Here is a 16,071-nt window from a genome sequence, read left to right as displayed (position 1 = left end):
AAGTATGTACTTTGTGTACATTTTTGTACACGTTTTGCTTTTCCACCTTTAATGGTTGCATTTTGCAACTGGTAATCAGCAGAAAGAGTGCTCAAGGGATTTGCATGTAAACATGTTTTCTTGTTTAACATGTTTAGCATGTCTAAGACTGACCCTACTGTATAAGACCCAAACACCATGTCTTCCCCTTGCACACTCCACAATTTCTGGAGATAGAAATTGCTTTCCCTAGTAACACTCTCATAGAACATTTAACACTGTACTGTGGACTGAACCCAAGGAAATTGGTTGTATTTCAGTATTTGGCAATAGTTATTGATGAATTATTCATGTACATTTTAAAAATTTAGGAATTCAACACAAAAATGTAGGATGTTGACTCCCAAGTGGAAACTGCATACACATTTTTAGTGTCCAAAGATTTCCTGCTTCACTATGCAAAAAACAGGATCAGTTCACGGAAAACCAGTTTCATTTTTAATAATTACAGATATTTACAGAGATGCGTTAAAGCAGAATTAAGCACATCATCCAACCAGCAAATATGTTAGAACACAAAATCATGGACTAAGTTGATTTCACTTTACATGGGTTCTCTTTCCTCAAGGTTTGTAATGGCCATTGCTGTAGCTTTACATACGATTTCAAGGGCTCGGTTCATCTGTTGGTCCCTCAAGAAACAATGTCACATGAATGTGTTTACTCGAGTTCAAATAATACAGTTTAGAAATAAAACAAAAATGATGACAGTAATATGATAGTGAGTGAAATGGCTTTGAGAAAGTGGCAACTCCCCCTAATGATGAAGAGATTCATTATTCGCCATGAAAAGTGTGAAATGTGTGTGTTGGTGTGTGTGCTCTTGTGGACGCAACTAATGAGCGACCATGCTGCGACTTCGTTATCGCTCCCCTCTCTCTCTCTCTCCTTTCTCTCTCTCTATCTTCCCTATCCATCCTTCTCTCCTCCTCAGCCTTATTGGCCTTCTAGCTAATTGAGACCCTTTGACTTGGGACTATCTAATTAATCCTATTACCCTGTTATCAAATTCATGTGGGTCAGATTTCATCAAGTAATTCACATCCAAGAGGCCTTTGTTTTTTCTGAACGACATGAAAGTTATAATCTAAGAAGCTCATTTTCCAATCGGGACTTAATAAGAGGCAAACTGTTATTTCTGTTAAGGGGGGGATCTTATCTTTGCACTGACTGTTGAATTATTCATTGATGGATGTGCATGCATTGTGGATTTCATTAGATCCGTTTGTTGAGTTACTATGGCTTACCTAATTCGATATGAGAAAATGATCTTTACTTTGTGCACTTGAAGCGTCTAATATGGATGAAATTGGACTTTCCTGAAACATTTATTCCCATAGATATGTATGTAGGTATCCACATTTGACTTGTGCATGGGTGTGTGTGTGTCACTGCGTGTCGGTGTATTGCCTGTGTGGGTTACACAATTGGGTGTTAAAACGTTCATTTGGCTGGTTTCAACCCTCAGTGGACAGAGCAAATCTTCTGTCCATTCACTGACCACAGGATGTGCATCTTTCTAAGGACTTACGTACTGGAATATTGCCAGTCATTCACAATTAGAATCAGTGTACCGTCCATTCCAAGTCCAAATCAGCTGCCAGTCCACTGGCGGCAAACATGGTTGTAAAATTGTGCATCAGTGTATGCAAACAATAAATTATTCAATAAAATAGAAAGTAATAGTGGGGTAATGTAGCTTTATACTGTATTTCAATTCAAATGGTAAGATTAACCATGTTTTCATCAGGACCGTGGCTGGCTTCTGTGCTCCATAAATGTCCATAAATACCATCTCAATGATTGAACTATTGACGACAAGAAGTCTTTATGAGCGGTTGTGTTCCAATGGTCTTCAACCGCCTGTCTGACCAGTAACTGACCAGCCACTCACCACCAAGGAGAAGGGCATCTGAACAAGAGATAAGTGCAATAAGAAACATGGTGAATATCTGATCTTTGAGGCACTTCTTAAATTAAAAAGTTTTGTCTCCCAGTTTTTTTTTTTTGTTCATAAAAACCAACTGCTGTGGATAACAAACAAAACGTCCATGGTCATGAAGAATAAGTGCCCAACTTTGCATCGATAAAAAGGCATCATCAATTTGGATTGGCTACCTACATTATAATACACAATAATAACTTGTATCATTTTTTTTTCCTTCATTGTACATTCTTGTTTTGTTTGAAGCGGAGCCTCCTACAAGATAAAAAAAAAAAAAAAAAGCAATTAACTAAAAAAAAGTGCACATAAATTCAAGCTCTGAGTTAGAACTGTCATATTCATCCAGGGATGCGAAGGGGGGGGGGGGGGGGGGGGGGGTACTGTAAAATCTTTTTACCATGGCAGGCACAATGAAGTAGCTTTCTGTTCCAATGACAGAGCCAGTCGTGCTGACACACACAGATGAGAGCTTTAAAAAAAAAAAAAAAAAAGGGAAGCCAATAAACCAGGAAGACAATCAACAAGTTTGGGGAATGTTCCTGTGGTCAAGTGTCTCTTTTTTGTTGTTTATCTCCATAGAAGAGTTTTGTCCCCTGACAAAAATAATGCAATGCATTATGGGATCCACGACATAATAAAAAAAATAAAAAAAAAGAAGTCTTGCACTTGTGTCCTCAGCCTTGTCCTTGGACATACCCCAGGAGTTTGTCCTCTCTTGTGTCCCTTCTCCATCCCACTCTTCGGCAGAGCAAGTTGTTGTGAAGGAGGAGAAGGAGGTTCCTCTCTCCCTCATACAGACTCTTCCGTGGATAGCAGCAGGGGGTTGATGTATTCGAATCCCTCAAACTCCGACTGGTCTATTCTTTTGATGACGTCCCTACGAGAGGAGAGAGAGAAAGGGAGAGAGATATGGGACAGTCATGGAACACCAAGTGAATAAAAAATGCTAGCTACCACTACTAGTAAAAAAAGAAAGGTAAAACCATAACAAAGGCTCAGTAAACACTGTTTACATCCTCCAGTCCGTCCCTGATGTTATAGGGCATTAAGCATGACCCTAACTGGTACCAGAATCGGGCTCAATTCGATTTCAATGTGATTTGAATTGACAAACGTTTGATAAAAAGCTTCTCATTTTCAGTTTATTGAGACAACATGGAAAATACATTCTCCATTCGCAATCCCATAATTGTCAATTCAATTGACATCCTGAATTGACTGAATTGAAATTCAACCGACCCCAACCTTGACGGTTCAACATTTCAATCCAGCAACGTTCTAAACTTACAGGCTCACTGCCACAGCAGCCAAACGCACACATTTGTTTCAAAATCGATCATTAAACCTTGAAAAAAAAAAACACAACTTCCTTTGAATAAAGAGCATGATGTTTTTGCCGTAATCAGACCATTCCAACTGCAGCCCAGTGCCATTAACAAAGCGCTAATCATCTGGAAATGAAGCACAACCGTGTGAGCGGGATTTGAAGTGGCGCGGTGTAAACACAAATGTTCCCGGCTGTCTCTGTCTCTGCTGCTGCTTCTCCAACAGCAACAAGCTGCTCCTCATCTGGCCGCAGTGAAGAGGGCTCTAACCGCACTCTCCTGGAGGGGGGGGGAGAGAGAGAGAGAGGCTTTCCTCCTTGGGACATTGTGTAGCACACACTGGGTCTGGAGTGGGTTTTGTTGTAAGGGCTTGTAATGGGTGAGGGTGAGTTAGTTGTAGTTGTCCTAGAATGGTACTTCAGTAGTCTCCGTATGGAGTTGGGGCCTCACCTCTAGCTCACTATAGATCGCCCAACACACACACACACACACACACACACACACACACCTACTACATCAGCTTTCCTGAGTATGTTGAAGACTCAAAACAACCATTACTGAAATGTATTCTGTAAGACAAAACTCATTGTCATGTCATGTCATTCAACTCTGAGTATAGCAACACCATAGGCTCCCCATAGCCACCCCAGGCTCTCTGTATATAACACAAGGGGAGTAGGAGGGTAGTCACCCCAGGCTCCCTGTATATAACACAAGGGGAGTAGGAGGGTAGCCACCCCAGGCTCCCTGTATATAACACAAGGGGAGTAGGAGGGTAGCCACCCCAGGCTCCCTGTATATAACACAAGGGGAGTAGGAGGGTTCCCACCCAAGGCTCCCTGTATATAACACAAGGGGAGTAGGAGGGTAGCCACCCCAGGCTCCCTGTATATAACACAAGGGGAGTAGGAGGGTTCCCACCCAAGGCTCCCTGTATATAACACAAGGGGAGTAGGAGGGTAGCCACCCCAGGCTCCCTGTATATAACACAAGGGGAGTAGGAGGGTAGCCACCCCAGGCTCGCTGTTACACAGAGAGAAAAGGAGGGAAAGGCACAAGACCACAGATGGGAAACGCAGCAAGGGAACGTTTGGGAACCGACCAAAACAAACACAAGTGTTCACTCGCGCAAACGTTGCCTTTTTTTCCAGGGAACGGCTTAAAAAGCGTTACCAGATGCGGGGAGGAGGAGAGAGCAAGAGGGAGAGAAGGAAAGTGAAAGAGGGGGACAGCGGGAGAGAGATAGAGAGAGAGAGAGAAAGAGAGAGAGAGAGAGAGAGAGAGAGAGAGAGAGAGACATAAACATACGAGAGACAGAGGAGAAGAGTTGGAGATGGAGACATTATTAAGGGAGCAAGGGACAGAAAGAGAAACAATAAAAGAAGAGGGAAGAGAGAGAGAAATGAAGAGAACTGAAACATAAAAGAGATGAGGTGTCTTAAGCCAAAGCAGTGGAGCTGAGAGCATCGGCACGAAACAATGTTCCTGATCACTGAAGATTACAATACAGGTACAGAGGAAGAGAGTGTGACATTTTCAGGTTCAGCCAATGATACAAAGAACCCCAGCAGCCCTGCTGTCACTAGACAAGTACAGTACCGACAAGACATCATGTCCTTGCCATCAGTTCTAGCAGAGCCTGCCTGCCATTTCAGAAGACTGATGAAGTCACAGCAATAGCAGGAGCAAATTAAATCTCTCTCTCTCAGCTCCTTGGCAAGAGCCCTCAGGAAGCCAGCAGGGTTTTAATGCCGCAAAGTAAATCTCTAACAAGGAGGCTTTACCCTTTTTCTCCTTCTCCCTCCCTCTCTCCCTCTGTCTCTCACTTTTCTTTTTTCGTCTGCCAAACCCGTCACATAAGAGGGGGAGGGAGAGGAGGAGGAGGAGGAGAGGGGAGGGAGAGGAGAGTGCTTTACATCACCTCCTCCCCCGCTCAGCAGGAGTGGGCGACGTCACCCCTCTCTCCTGAGCGACAGAGAAAAAGAGAGAGAGAGAGAGAGAGAGAGAGAGAGAGTGAATAAGAGAGAAGGGTGGTGGGGGGGGTGTCTCTCCTTTTGAAGTGCCGTGGGATGCCGCAGCATTTGAAGCCATTTTTAAGATCTCTCCCATTGAACTGGCAGAGCTGCCACACTCTCCGCCCCCCCCCCCCCAACACAGACACACACACACACACACACACCTCCTGTCCTCCCCCCACCCCCCTCCCCCCCGACGATACACCGCAGACTGTCATAGCCGTTGTCCAATCCCACCCTTAATTACCTCAGATGAGCGCAGAGCCCTTCACCGGCCCTTAATGAGCCGGGAGGTGCCACCGCAGGTTGGTGTGTGGTAGATGAGAGGTCTGCTTCTGGGAAGGCGTGTCGTAAGATCCTGTAGGCTCCACTGTGTGACAACAGCGTACACAGCCGACACTGTCTTCTGACAAGTGTTCCCAGACTAGCTACAGTAGTAGAGCATAGGCCTTGATGTCTGTATCGCAGTCGGAAGGAACTATGCGAGCTGGCTCTGGGGAGAGATGGACATATCCCCCCCACCCCACCCCCTCAACTGACTATACCCCCCCCACACACACACCTGACTATACCCCCCCCCCCCCCCCCCCCCCCCGTTGTTGTAAATTGTTGTACAATTGTTTTTAATAGCTCACTCTCCTTATTACATTCTATTGTTGTTGTTGTGGATGTTGGGAGCTGCTCTGCCCAAGGTATTTCGTTGCATTGTAATGACAGAATCAACAGAACTTGAACGTAAAAGTCATTTTCCCTCATAAACGTTCCATCTATGAATGCAGGCATCTTCTAGTGTTTTGAGAATCCATGTTAGTCCAAACCCAATCCCTATGCATCCCCAAGAGTCAATATGCAATTCTATGCTCTGCCATTCATAAATGCCTGTTATGGTGGAACAGGTGAAGCATTTTTGTCTTTACTGAAAAGCTTACATGAGATTCTAATTTTTTTCCAGGTATGGTCAGAATTGTACAAATTGCTCTGTAAGCCATATAAAGTGACTAGTTCATATTGTTTCTTCAGGCTTCTGACTCGTACGGCATTCTAGCCAGAGTACATTGGCTCTGAAAAGATTTTATGAAATGAATCTAATGAAAGCTAAATTGGTCCAAACCAAAAACACAGCGCCTCAACATCAAATGAGTCCATGATGGACTTCAATGAAAATGTTGACAAACATAAGCCCAGTAATATCTATTATTGGCACCACCCACCACCCGCAAGCCACATGGAATCAATTTTCTGATGCCACAGAGAACGTCTCTTGTTTGTCATACTCTCGCTGAGCACGGCCTTCTCTGTTGCTCTGCCAAATCTTTTTAGCCGATTCTTCCCCAAGTTAATCTAAAACAAGGATTCTGTCAAATCCCCCATGGAGAACATGTTCATACGGATAAAGAAAACAGTGCACAGTGTATAATGAAGTCATTGGAGGAGGAACTCTGGGCATTTTTTTCCATTTCAGAAATAAGTATTTTTCAAGATGCGTAACATTGAAGAACATTTGGCCTACATAGAAGTGAAAAAGAACATAATACAGTGTTTCTCAATTGCTTAAGCACATTTCTTGAAACAGTATTCAACTTTTCAAAACATTAAACACGTTCTCCTAAACAGTTAACACATTTGCCAAAACACCACATTTCTTTCGCAAAATGCACTATAACTTAAAATACATTCGCAAAAGCAAATCAGTGCATCAAAACAGTGTCCTTTGTCATCCAATGAAAAGTTAAATCCACATAATGGCACACTAAATATAACCAGATTAACTATAACCATCAATATGCATTGCAGGTTGGACAACTTTCTTTTGAAAACAAAGGTGAAAAACAGTATGAATTTCACTCAGCAGAAAAACTTTGTACTATAGTTTATGCTATTACAGAGAATAGGATTGCTTACTATCAATGTTGTGCTATGCTGTAAGAAAAGTATTCAGTTTTGTTTGTCAACACTTACTCTTTTGATGTTTGTGTCTCATATAGAGAGTGTTGACTGTTTTGCAAAAATTTGCATTTTGTGTGAATGCAATGAGAAATGACTAACTGTTTTGCTGAACATTGGTTGTGCTCATGTATGTTATTGCAAAACTTGTTTTTTGCAATTGCATTTTGCAAAGATTAAAAAGAAAGTTTTTTTTTTCTGTATAATGAGCCTAGCCTAGTATTGGCAGAAATAAGGGTGAGAGAACTACAGGTTCTCGTAACGCGTGTTACAACAAGACAGTCGATGACTCGTCTACTGCTACAGATTCACAGGAGGTGAATGGTATCACATTCTGAAAAAAATGAGTGAGACTTGGCGGCTTCTAGTGACTTACGGCACAGCAGGGACAGACTAGACTAGACTAGACTTGACTGGACTGGACTGGACTGGACTGGACTGGACTGGACTGGTCCTGGCAGAACAGTGCCCCCTATTGGCCCACCATTGCCATTCCCAAAAAAGAGTGGCTCGGAATTCAGACAACAAAGTACCCCATGGTGACTGTTTGGGTGATGTTTCTGTTTGATGGAACCATGCCCTCATCCTGAAGCCCGCATTGCAGATGTTCCATTTTGTTTTCTATGATTCTCTCTGGTCCTGGCTGAACAATGTAGCGACATTGAACCAATTACTCTGAACAACATGGTTGAGACAGATGATGATGTCTCAATATGAGTGACATGTAGAGTCGAAATGTTGAAATTCATTCTATTTGTCTTGTGTTTATTACTTCAAAGTAAGTAAAAAACACATTGTGACCTGTGTCTGAGAACATGAGTGGTGGTTGGTGGTGACGAGCCTTTGGCCGGCATATTTCAGGAACGGTGGTCAAGCACAGCACTCGTTTCCCAGTCATCAGACCCACTATCATTTGTTTTCACAGTCCTTTGATTGGCCGGATCCACCACACTGACGCCACGGTCAGTCCCTCTGACCTACCTTGTCAATGACCACCTCAGAGGAGTACCACCTCCTCAATGTACTCTCCCTAAACACAGCTGGAGAGAAGCATGACACTCCTGTCTAACTCAAACAACCAGTCGACCCTCCTTCAGTGTGCCACTGTTCTAGAAGTGTAGAGGGAACAGGTGGACCCACTGAGCCAGCAGAGGGAGCAGCAGAAGTCAACTACTCCCTCAGCCAATCACACTCCTCATCGCTACCTGTGTCGGACCAATAGATACTCACGACGTGACGTTTCACAGCTCTCTACTAGGGTACAAAAGTGCGGTTTCCAATCGGGTTTCTGATGCGTTTTCCAATCGTCTTTTAACTATGATGCAGGTGATTGATGTTTATGACTTCTAACTGTTTTGATAATGACACCCCAAACTTTTATGTTTATTGAAACATAAAATTAACAAAAGCAAATGTGGAAAGTGGCCAATGGTAAGGTATTTGTAGTGAGGGTCAACGGGGGAAAATTGACTTCCGTACCCCAGTAGAGAGGTGTGGCTTCAGCTTTCCAAGATTTGAACGCTTCCGGCGTGAGTACCTATCACCTGGCCCTGGACCCACGGTCGTTACCTCTCCCTTCCTGTTTAACTGTCCAAGTGAGGAGATCCAAGGACTGGCCTTTGTTCTACAGTGGTGATAGGTTACCATTGTGCATCAAAGCATTAAGTGGAAATTGTCCGAATTATATTGTCTGGGATTTACTGTCGTTAAATATATGTTTTAGCAGGTATAAACAAGTTGTGTGATTCCATTATTGCATGTATATTTTTGACATCACCAGCTATATTTGAGATTTGCACATTTTCATACTGCATTTATGAAACATTTGTCATTATTTTATAGTAAAAAACAAAACTGTGACCTGTTTCTCAGAACGTCACAAGCCCTGATAATGGACTTAAATGGACTTCCTGAAACGCCTGCTTATCTGAGCCCTGTGGTGAATATGTGACTTACTGGTCATCAGGCGTTAGCTGCACTGGTTCGTTGGTGAACTGGGTGTCAAAGTTCTCCAGACCGTAGTCGTCTGTGATCTGGGGCTTGAAGGGAGGCGTCACCTGTTTCTTTTCCAGCTGCGGGAGACAAGCAGACCACAACAACATGTTTCACTACACACCTTTAGTATCTTTGTTAAGTTTATATGCACATATAACTACAAACAGGAGTTAACAGAAAGAGAAAAAATAAGATATCTTACAAGTGTGCACAAGGGAGGTAGAGACTTGCTTATATGAGGATCTCAGTCCCATTTCATGTACAACTTGGGGACAAGTAGAATTCATCATTAAGCCAATTCAGGTTTTATCCACGTGTGTGTGACTTGAGTAAGAGAAACTTATATGATAAAGGAGTGGGTATAGTTTGTCACATTGCTGCGGGAGAGGAAAAAATTGAAAGAGAGAGAGAGAGAGAGAGAGAGAGAGAGAGAGAGAGAGAGGATGGCAGAGAGTGATAGCAGTGAGGGTGTTGTTGCTGGGTGATTCACCAGGCCGTGTGTGGTGAAGGTTAGTGTATGGTTTGTTTCCATGGTTTCACTTTCGTTCACTGTCATGTTAAAGTCAAAAAACACATTTTTTGGCCTTTCCCTTATGAAAAGATGAATGTTGTAACCCTATGGATTTAGGTAAAAAAAGAAAGAAAAGAAAAAGAAAGAAAACGTAATAATAATAATAATAATAATAATAATAATAATAATAACTGAAATTAGAATACAGTGAAAGTGGCCACACTGGTTTTTCAATTACAGTGTGCGAGGTGTGTGTGTGTGTGTGTGTGTGTGTGTGAGTGTGTGTGTATGCGTGTGTGTGTTTGAGAGAGAGAGAGAGAGAGAGATTGTCTGGGCTCTTGATTTCCTTACTGGCTTTCAGCCACCTGCGATGGATCATTACCACACGTGGGAAGAGCTTCTGACAGCACAGAACATCGCACACTCTCTCTGTCTCTCTTTCTCTTTCTGACTCTTTCTGTCTTTTCCTCTTTATTTCTCTTTATTTCTCTCAGTCTGTCTCTCAATGTCACTCTCTCTCTCTCTCACTTTTTCCTCCCTGCATCCCTCCCCCTCGTCCCTCGTCCCTCTCTGATGTTGTGGCTGTGGCTGTGAACCCTCTGTGGTGGTAATGAAGCACATTGAGGACAGGCCAAGGCCTTGGCCTTGCTGCTGCTGCTGCTCTCTCCTACGCTCCGAGACAGAGAGAGAGAGAGAGAGAGAGAGAGACGGAGAGAGAGGGGGGGGGGGGGGGGGGAGTGGCCCCGGGGCTTGAGGGGACATGAAAGAGCGGAGCCAAGGCTATGCAGGAGGAACGAATGATGGGCTCTCCATCATTGATGGACTCTCTTCTCTGTGGCGTGTGTGTGTGTGTGTGTGTGTGTGTGTGTGTGTGTGTGTGTGTGTGTGTGTGTGTGTGTGTGTGTGTGTGTGTGTGTGTGTTTGAGTGTGTAAGAGAGAAGAAGGAGGGAGGGAGGGAGGGAGTGTGTGTATGTGTGTGTGTGTGTGTGTGTGTGTGTGAGAGAGGAAAGAGGGAGAGAGTGTGTGAGTGTGTGAGTGTGTGTGTGTGTGTGTGAGAGTGTGTGTGTGTGTGTGTGTGTGTGTGTGTTTGAGTGTGTGAGAGAGAGGAAGAAGGGAGATAGTGTGTGTGTGTGTATGTGTGTGTGTGTGTGTGTGTGTGTGTGTACTGTGTGTGTGTGTGTGTGTGTGTGTGTGTGTGTGTTTGAGTGTGTGAGAGAGAAGAAGAAGGGTGTGTGTGAGTGTGTGTGTTATACAGAGGCAGGGATGACTCCAGAGGGGTAAGGGGATGACGTGGTTCATTGCCACGGCAGCGAGGGCGAAAGCGCAGCTGCTGATGCGGCGGGAGGCTAATTATAGCCAATCTACAGCAGGGGGCTAATGAGGAGCACACATATGCATACACACACACACACACACACACACACACACACACACACACAGACACACACACACACACACACACACACACACACACACAGTACACAGTACACACACACACACACACACACACACACTAAGTTGTGTACACAGTAATGTGCACACATACAGTACACACACTCTCGCAGTTCATTAAAAAAGACCAGAACAGAAGTGACTATCCAGAGGATAGCAATCACTCCTGGCTTGTTTCAGGAAAGCAACATGGCAAACCCCCTGTATTCCTGTTGTGAACATGGTCTGTAGGAGAGGTGTGTCTAGTCTGCCACCCAGCAGCTAGACATCAGAACATCAGCCTTGTCTTAGCACCATCCAGGGTTCTCTCACAAACTCCAAAACAGCGGGAAAAAACCAACGTGACAGCTTTCTCTGGCAGATAGGGCTGAGGTAAATGATATTCAAACATGTCACAGCTTCAGAGGGGAAAAACCTGGCACTCCCAGAGGAACACACGATTAATATTAATCGAGGAAAACAACGGCAGTCAAAGAGTCAAGCTTCGCGAGACTCCTGTCAGGTCTGGAGACAGCCAGCTTCCCATTTGAAGACGTAGCCTAGCGTACACATGGTAAACCTACAGCGCACCGCTGTGCTGTCACCGTAGAAACGCTGTTTTCTGTAGAAACGTCGAAATGCTTTTTTTTACAGAGGTTTCGTTGGGAAAATATCAAAGTGGTCAAATTATAGAGCTTTCCTTTGGTGTGTACTTCACACGCGCTTCATGGCAATGCTCATTAATAAAACACAACTTTTTTTTTTTCTTTCATGCATTTCTCTAATCCCCCCCCATGATAAACATGAATGAGGCAAGGACTTCATTTAACCCATTTTATATGCCGTTTAGTCCACCGTATTAGGATTAGAGATATCTTTACCATCAACCATAATTTCTTTCTATTGCATATAGTCATCAAAACCTGAATGACAAAACTCATATTTAAGAGATAATATTAATTCAAGTTGTATATTAAAAGAGCATTATGTATCAAATGTTGTTCAAATAAACTATGTATAATCTGTTAGATTCCAAGATCCAAAGCTAATTTCAATAGCAGCACAAATTAAAATGTAATAAAAAGAATAAAACATCTTACTGTAGGCCTACACAATAAAACAATAGGATTTTAAAACATGACTTTTGCGCCTGACATTTCTATGCTGTATTTTGTTAAGATGTCTGTCTGTCTAGACAATGTTTTATTTAATCATTTTGCAAGAAGTTATACAAGATGCTCAAAATGTATCTCTCCTAGGAGGATGAGGAACAGTATTCTCTGGAGGGAGACTCCTATGACGCTGGTTGCTGCAGGGTGTGTGATTCTCCAGCTGGATAAGCCCCTCTGCTCTGACGTCATGGCACTGAGCTTGGCACTGAGCAGAGCGTGGGTGGCTTACAGTACAGGGGCTGCATCTCAATCCAAAAAAAAACGATTTCCTCCCCTCTGACCTGATTCTATTCCCTTTGTAGATTTGATGGGATAGGATGGAACTGGAACCTATATGTCAGGAACTAAATGGGCCCATTGCTAACATGTATACGAACAAGATTCACAACGGGTAGCAAAGGAGAGCACTAAAGGAAGGAACATTCATAGCCAACGGCAAATCTATACTGCATGTCCTTAGCTCAAGTGTTTTGACCAAGATGTAATGGAATTATACACCCTGTAGAGAAATGGACCAGTCTAAAGCTGTCTACACTTACAGGGCTCCAATTTGCTTCCGCTAAAGAACGCTGCACACCACTATAACTATAATAATTATTCCATGATAAACATAAACTTAGCACCAATATAGGCAGAGCAGTAAATGGGAGCAAACACCTATGACGTTCCATGTTCAATAATTACCAATAGGTGAAAATAAACACTTATTTGATCATAACGGGTAACAGTTGTCACCTGTCTGTGATAATCCCTCATACCACTCTATAAATATGTGGAAGTAGGCCTGGTGTATAATTTCACTTAACTAAATTCTGTAAACTAAATATTAAAACATCTAATGACCAATGTTGCATAGATCGATTGCCTCCGCTCTCTGTCCCAATTACTAATTAAATCATGGAAGCGTGCATGTCTTTGATAGGTTGTAAAATCAAATAGGATAGGATAGGATATATTTTCAACATTGTACACTGTAGATTATAGAAAAATATGCATGCCTATTACTACTAGAAAATACGGTTGGAGTCTTTACGCACCAACAAAAAGATGTGGATGTGTTGTTAATCATCCTGAAAGTGGTCAAATTCCACTTATTCAATCCATGGTAATATTGGGAGGGGAAAATAATATAAACAATAGGTCTATGTAAGTCCATTGCCCTCACTGGTCATGGGAACAGTGCGCATCGCTGCCTAACAGGTTCAAATATTGCGCTACACAATGGTCCTGCAATGTCTTTCTTTTGACATTGAATAACATCCACTGTTGCCAGTGACCCTAAGTAGGATACAATAGGCTACTGTAATAATAACCATACAGTACTGATGGCATTCACAGAGGGGAAACATGATAGAAATAAATCATGTAGGCTGTAAGACTACACTAAAGTAGCATCTAAATCTGGTTATGACTGGTGGTTACTACACTAAAGTGGCAGGTAAATTTGATTATGACTGATGGTTACTACACTAAAGTAGCAGGTAAATCTGGTTGTGGCTCTGTGGCTCAGTTGTGGGTTTGATTCCCGCTGGAACCATATATACTGAAAAATGTATGCATTCACTGCAATGTAAGTCGCTTTGGATAGCTAAATGGCATGTATTATTTTATGGTTATGACTGGTGGTTAGTAAACTAAAGTGGCAGATAAATCTGGTTATGACTGGTGGTTAGTACAGTAAAGTGGCAGGTAAAACTGGTTATAACTGGTGGTTACTACACTAAAGTGGCAGGTAATTATGGGTATGACTGGTGGTTGCCAGAGATAAAGAAGAATTGCCTATATATTTAGCTGAAGCAAATGATAAAAAAAACATGAAATGCTGATTAAACAGTTTCAGCATTTGGAGACTTGCAGCAGGTTGAATTTGGCTTGTTGAGTGCTTAGATTCTGATATTGTAGATGGATTTAGACAAAGACAGTGATCGTTTGATCTTCCAAGTGTGAATGGTGGTCAATGCCCCCCTCTCTCCAGCCCGGAATACCTATTTACAGTTGAATGACCATGCCTGGTGGACATCCTGAAGCAATTGCGCCTTACCATTTGTCCATTCCTTTGCCATTGTAATGTATCTCACACCTACGTCCTATTGTCAGGATGATATTTAAGGAGAAGGGCAGCAAGAAATGGCATGTATTATTATATGGCTTTGAGTTACTCGGGTTAGGCCATGGTTAGGCCCATGGCCACCGGTCTCCCGTGTTGTCCTTGACACATGCTAAACTGTTAAATTGGTTAATTTGTTGATACTCTATTCTCATTCTTCCTATGTGCATTAATGTGATGTTGTGTGCTGGATAAAGGTTCTGTTAATACAGCACAACATCATCGTGACCAGGTTCTCCCATTTAATGTCTAATGTTCACATGCATTGTTCAGAACATGTAGAATCGAGTCATCAGCTTCAGATATTGGCTTGAGCATAAACTCCTCGCAATCCGATTTATCTTAACTTGAGGGCATGGTAAAATAGCATTTTTGGTATTCTTAATGGAATCTAGGATCCGATATGATCGATTGTCTGTCAGACTGGGATGAGCAAAGCATTGTCAATCACTATTAACCATGAAATATCTTTTGGAGTCAGATATAATGTAGTGTTAACTTATGGTAGTTGGTCATGTGACCACTTGTGTTGAGTTCGCTTCATCATGTCCATATGTACATACTGTACATATCTGTTTATAATGTTCATACTGCATTCCATATTTATTCTGCTTATTTACTCTGCTTATAATGTTACTGTTAATACATATACTGCTTATACTGCACTACTTATACAGCTCATATACTGCTTATACTGTTCATACTGCATTCTATATTTATTCTGCTTATAATGTTACTGTTAATACATATACTTCTTATACTGCACTACTTATACTGCTCATATACTGCTTATACTGCACTACCTGTATATATTGTTCACATTGCACTTTTCTGCTTTTTTTGCACTTCTGGTTAGACGCTAACTGCATTTCGTTGTCTCTGTACTTGTACTCTGCACAATGACAATAAAGTTGAATCTAATCTAATCTAATCTAATCAGTGGGAAATGAAGACGGTTACAACAACTGATTATGGACGTAAATTACTTTATAGAAACTGATCCTGGGAAACGTCCTACTTGTCCTGTGGTGTTAGCGGCTTGCTGCTAGCGATTAGCAATGAGACGTACCATTCAATTCAGTCAAGAACCTTCTCCGCAATATTATGCAGATTGGGGTTAGGGTTAGTAATAGCGTTCACACTAGCAATATGCGGGTTTCATAGAAATGGCCCGAGTCCGCTCAACCCAATGTCATGGAGATGAAACCACAAATATTAAACACATTTGGTGATGTAGTAGCTACTGACGGATGCTATTTAGGGGAAAAGTAGGATAGACAGTCAATAAGGCGAACAAGCGGAATATAAATCTGAATTAACATAGAATCTTTTATCATTTTAATTTGAGAGGAATATATAATTTGACCTGAACACGCCGACCTGATCTCATTATTATTTTGTATTGACCCGAGCCACAGGTCCATCTCAGGGTTAGGGTTAGGGCTTCACTAGTTCACACCATAAGAGCACAAAAGACACGATGGAAATCAATAAAATGAAATGCTGACCACCTGACATGTTTTCCCAGAGAAGATATTGACTGACCAAGTGTTGAGTTCTCTCCTCACATTGCTTAGAGAGTAGACC

General features: G+C 42.4%; 1 protein-coding gene across 2 annotated transcripts in view; it reads right to left on the bottom strand.

Annotated features, from left to right (window-relative positions):
* Positions 1–454: 454 nt before the first annotated feature.
* prkcz (protein kinase C, zeta) overlaps positions 455–16,071 on the bottom strand; it is a 76,147-nt gene continuing 60,530 nt past the window's right edge. Inside the window, exons 14-16 of one of the 2 annotated variants that reach the window (XR_014554351.1) lie at positions 9,225–9,340; positions 2,681–2,861; positions 455–1,951 (exon numbers count right to left, since the gene is read on the bottom strand). Coding sequence is in view for 1 of the 2 variants with exons in the window: in XM_083675051.1 (XP_083531177.1) it covers positions 2,774–2,861; positions 9,225–9,340 (204 nt within the window). In the remaining variant the exon portion in view is untranslated. Of the gene's footprint in view, positions 1,952–2,387; positions 2,862–9,224; positions 9,341–16,071 lie in introns of those variants that run through there. The other variant, XM_083675051.1, reaches the window with a different exon arrangement.

The sequence above is a fragment of the Argentina silus genome (assembly GCF_951799395.1).
Source record: "Argentina silus genome assembly, chromosome: 8".
NCBI classification, from domain to species: Eukaryota; Metazoa; Chordata; class Actinopteri; order Argentiniformes; family Argentinidae; genus Argentina; species Argentina silus.
Note: the sequence above shows the minus strand (reverse complement) of the source record. Positions and strands in the feature narration are given on the sequence as shown.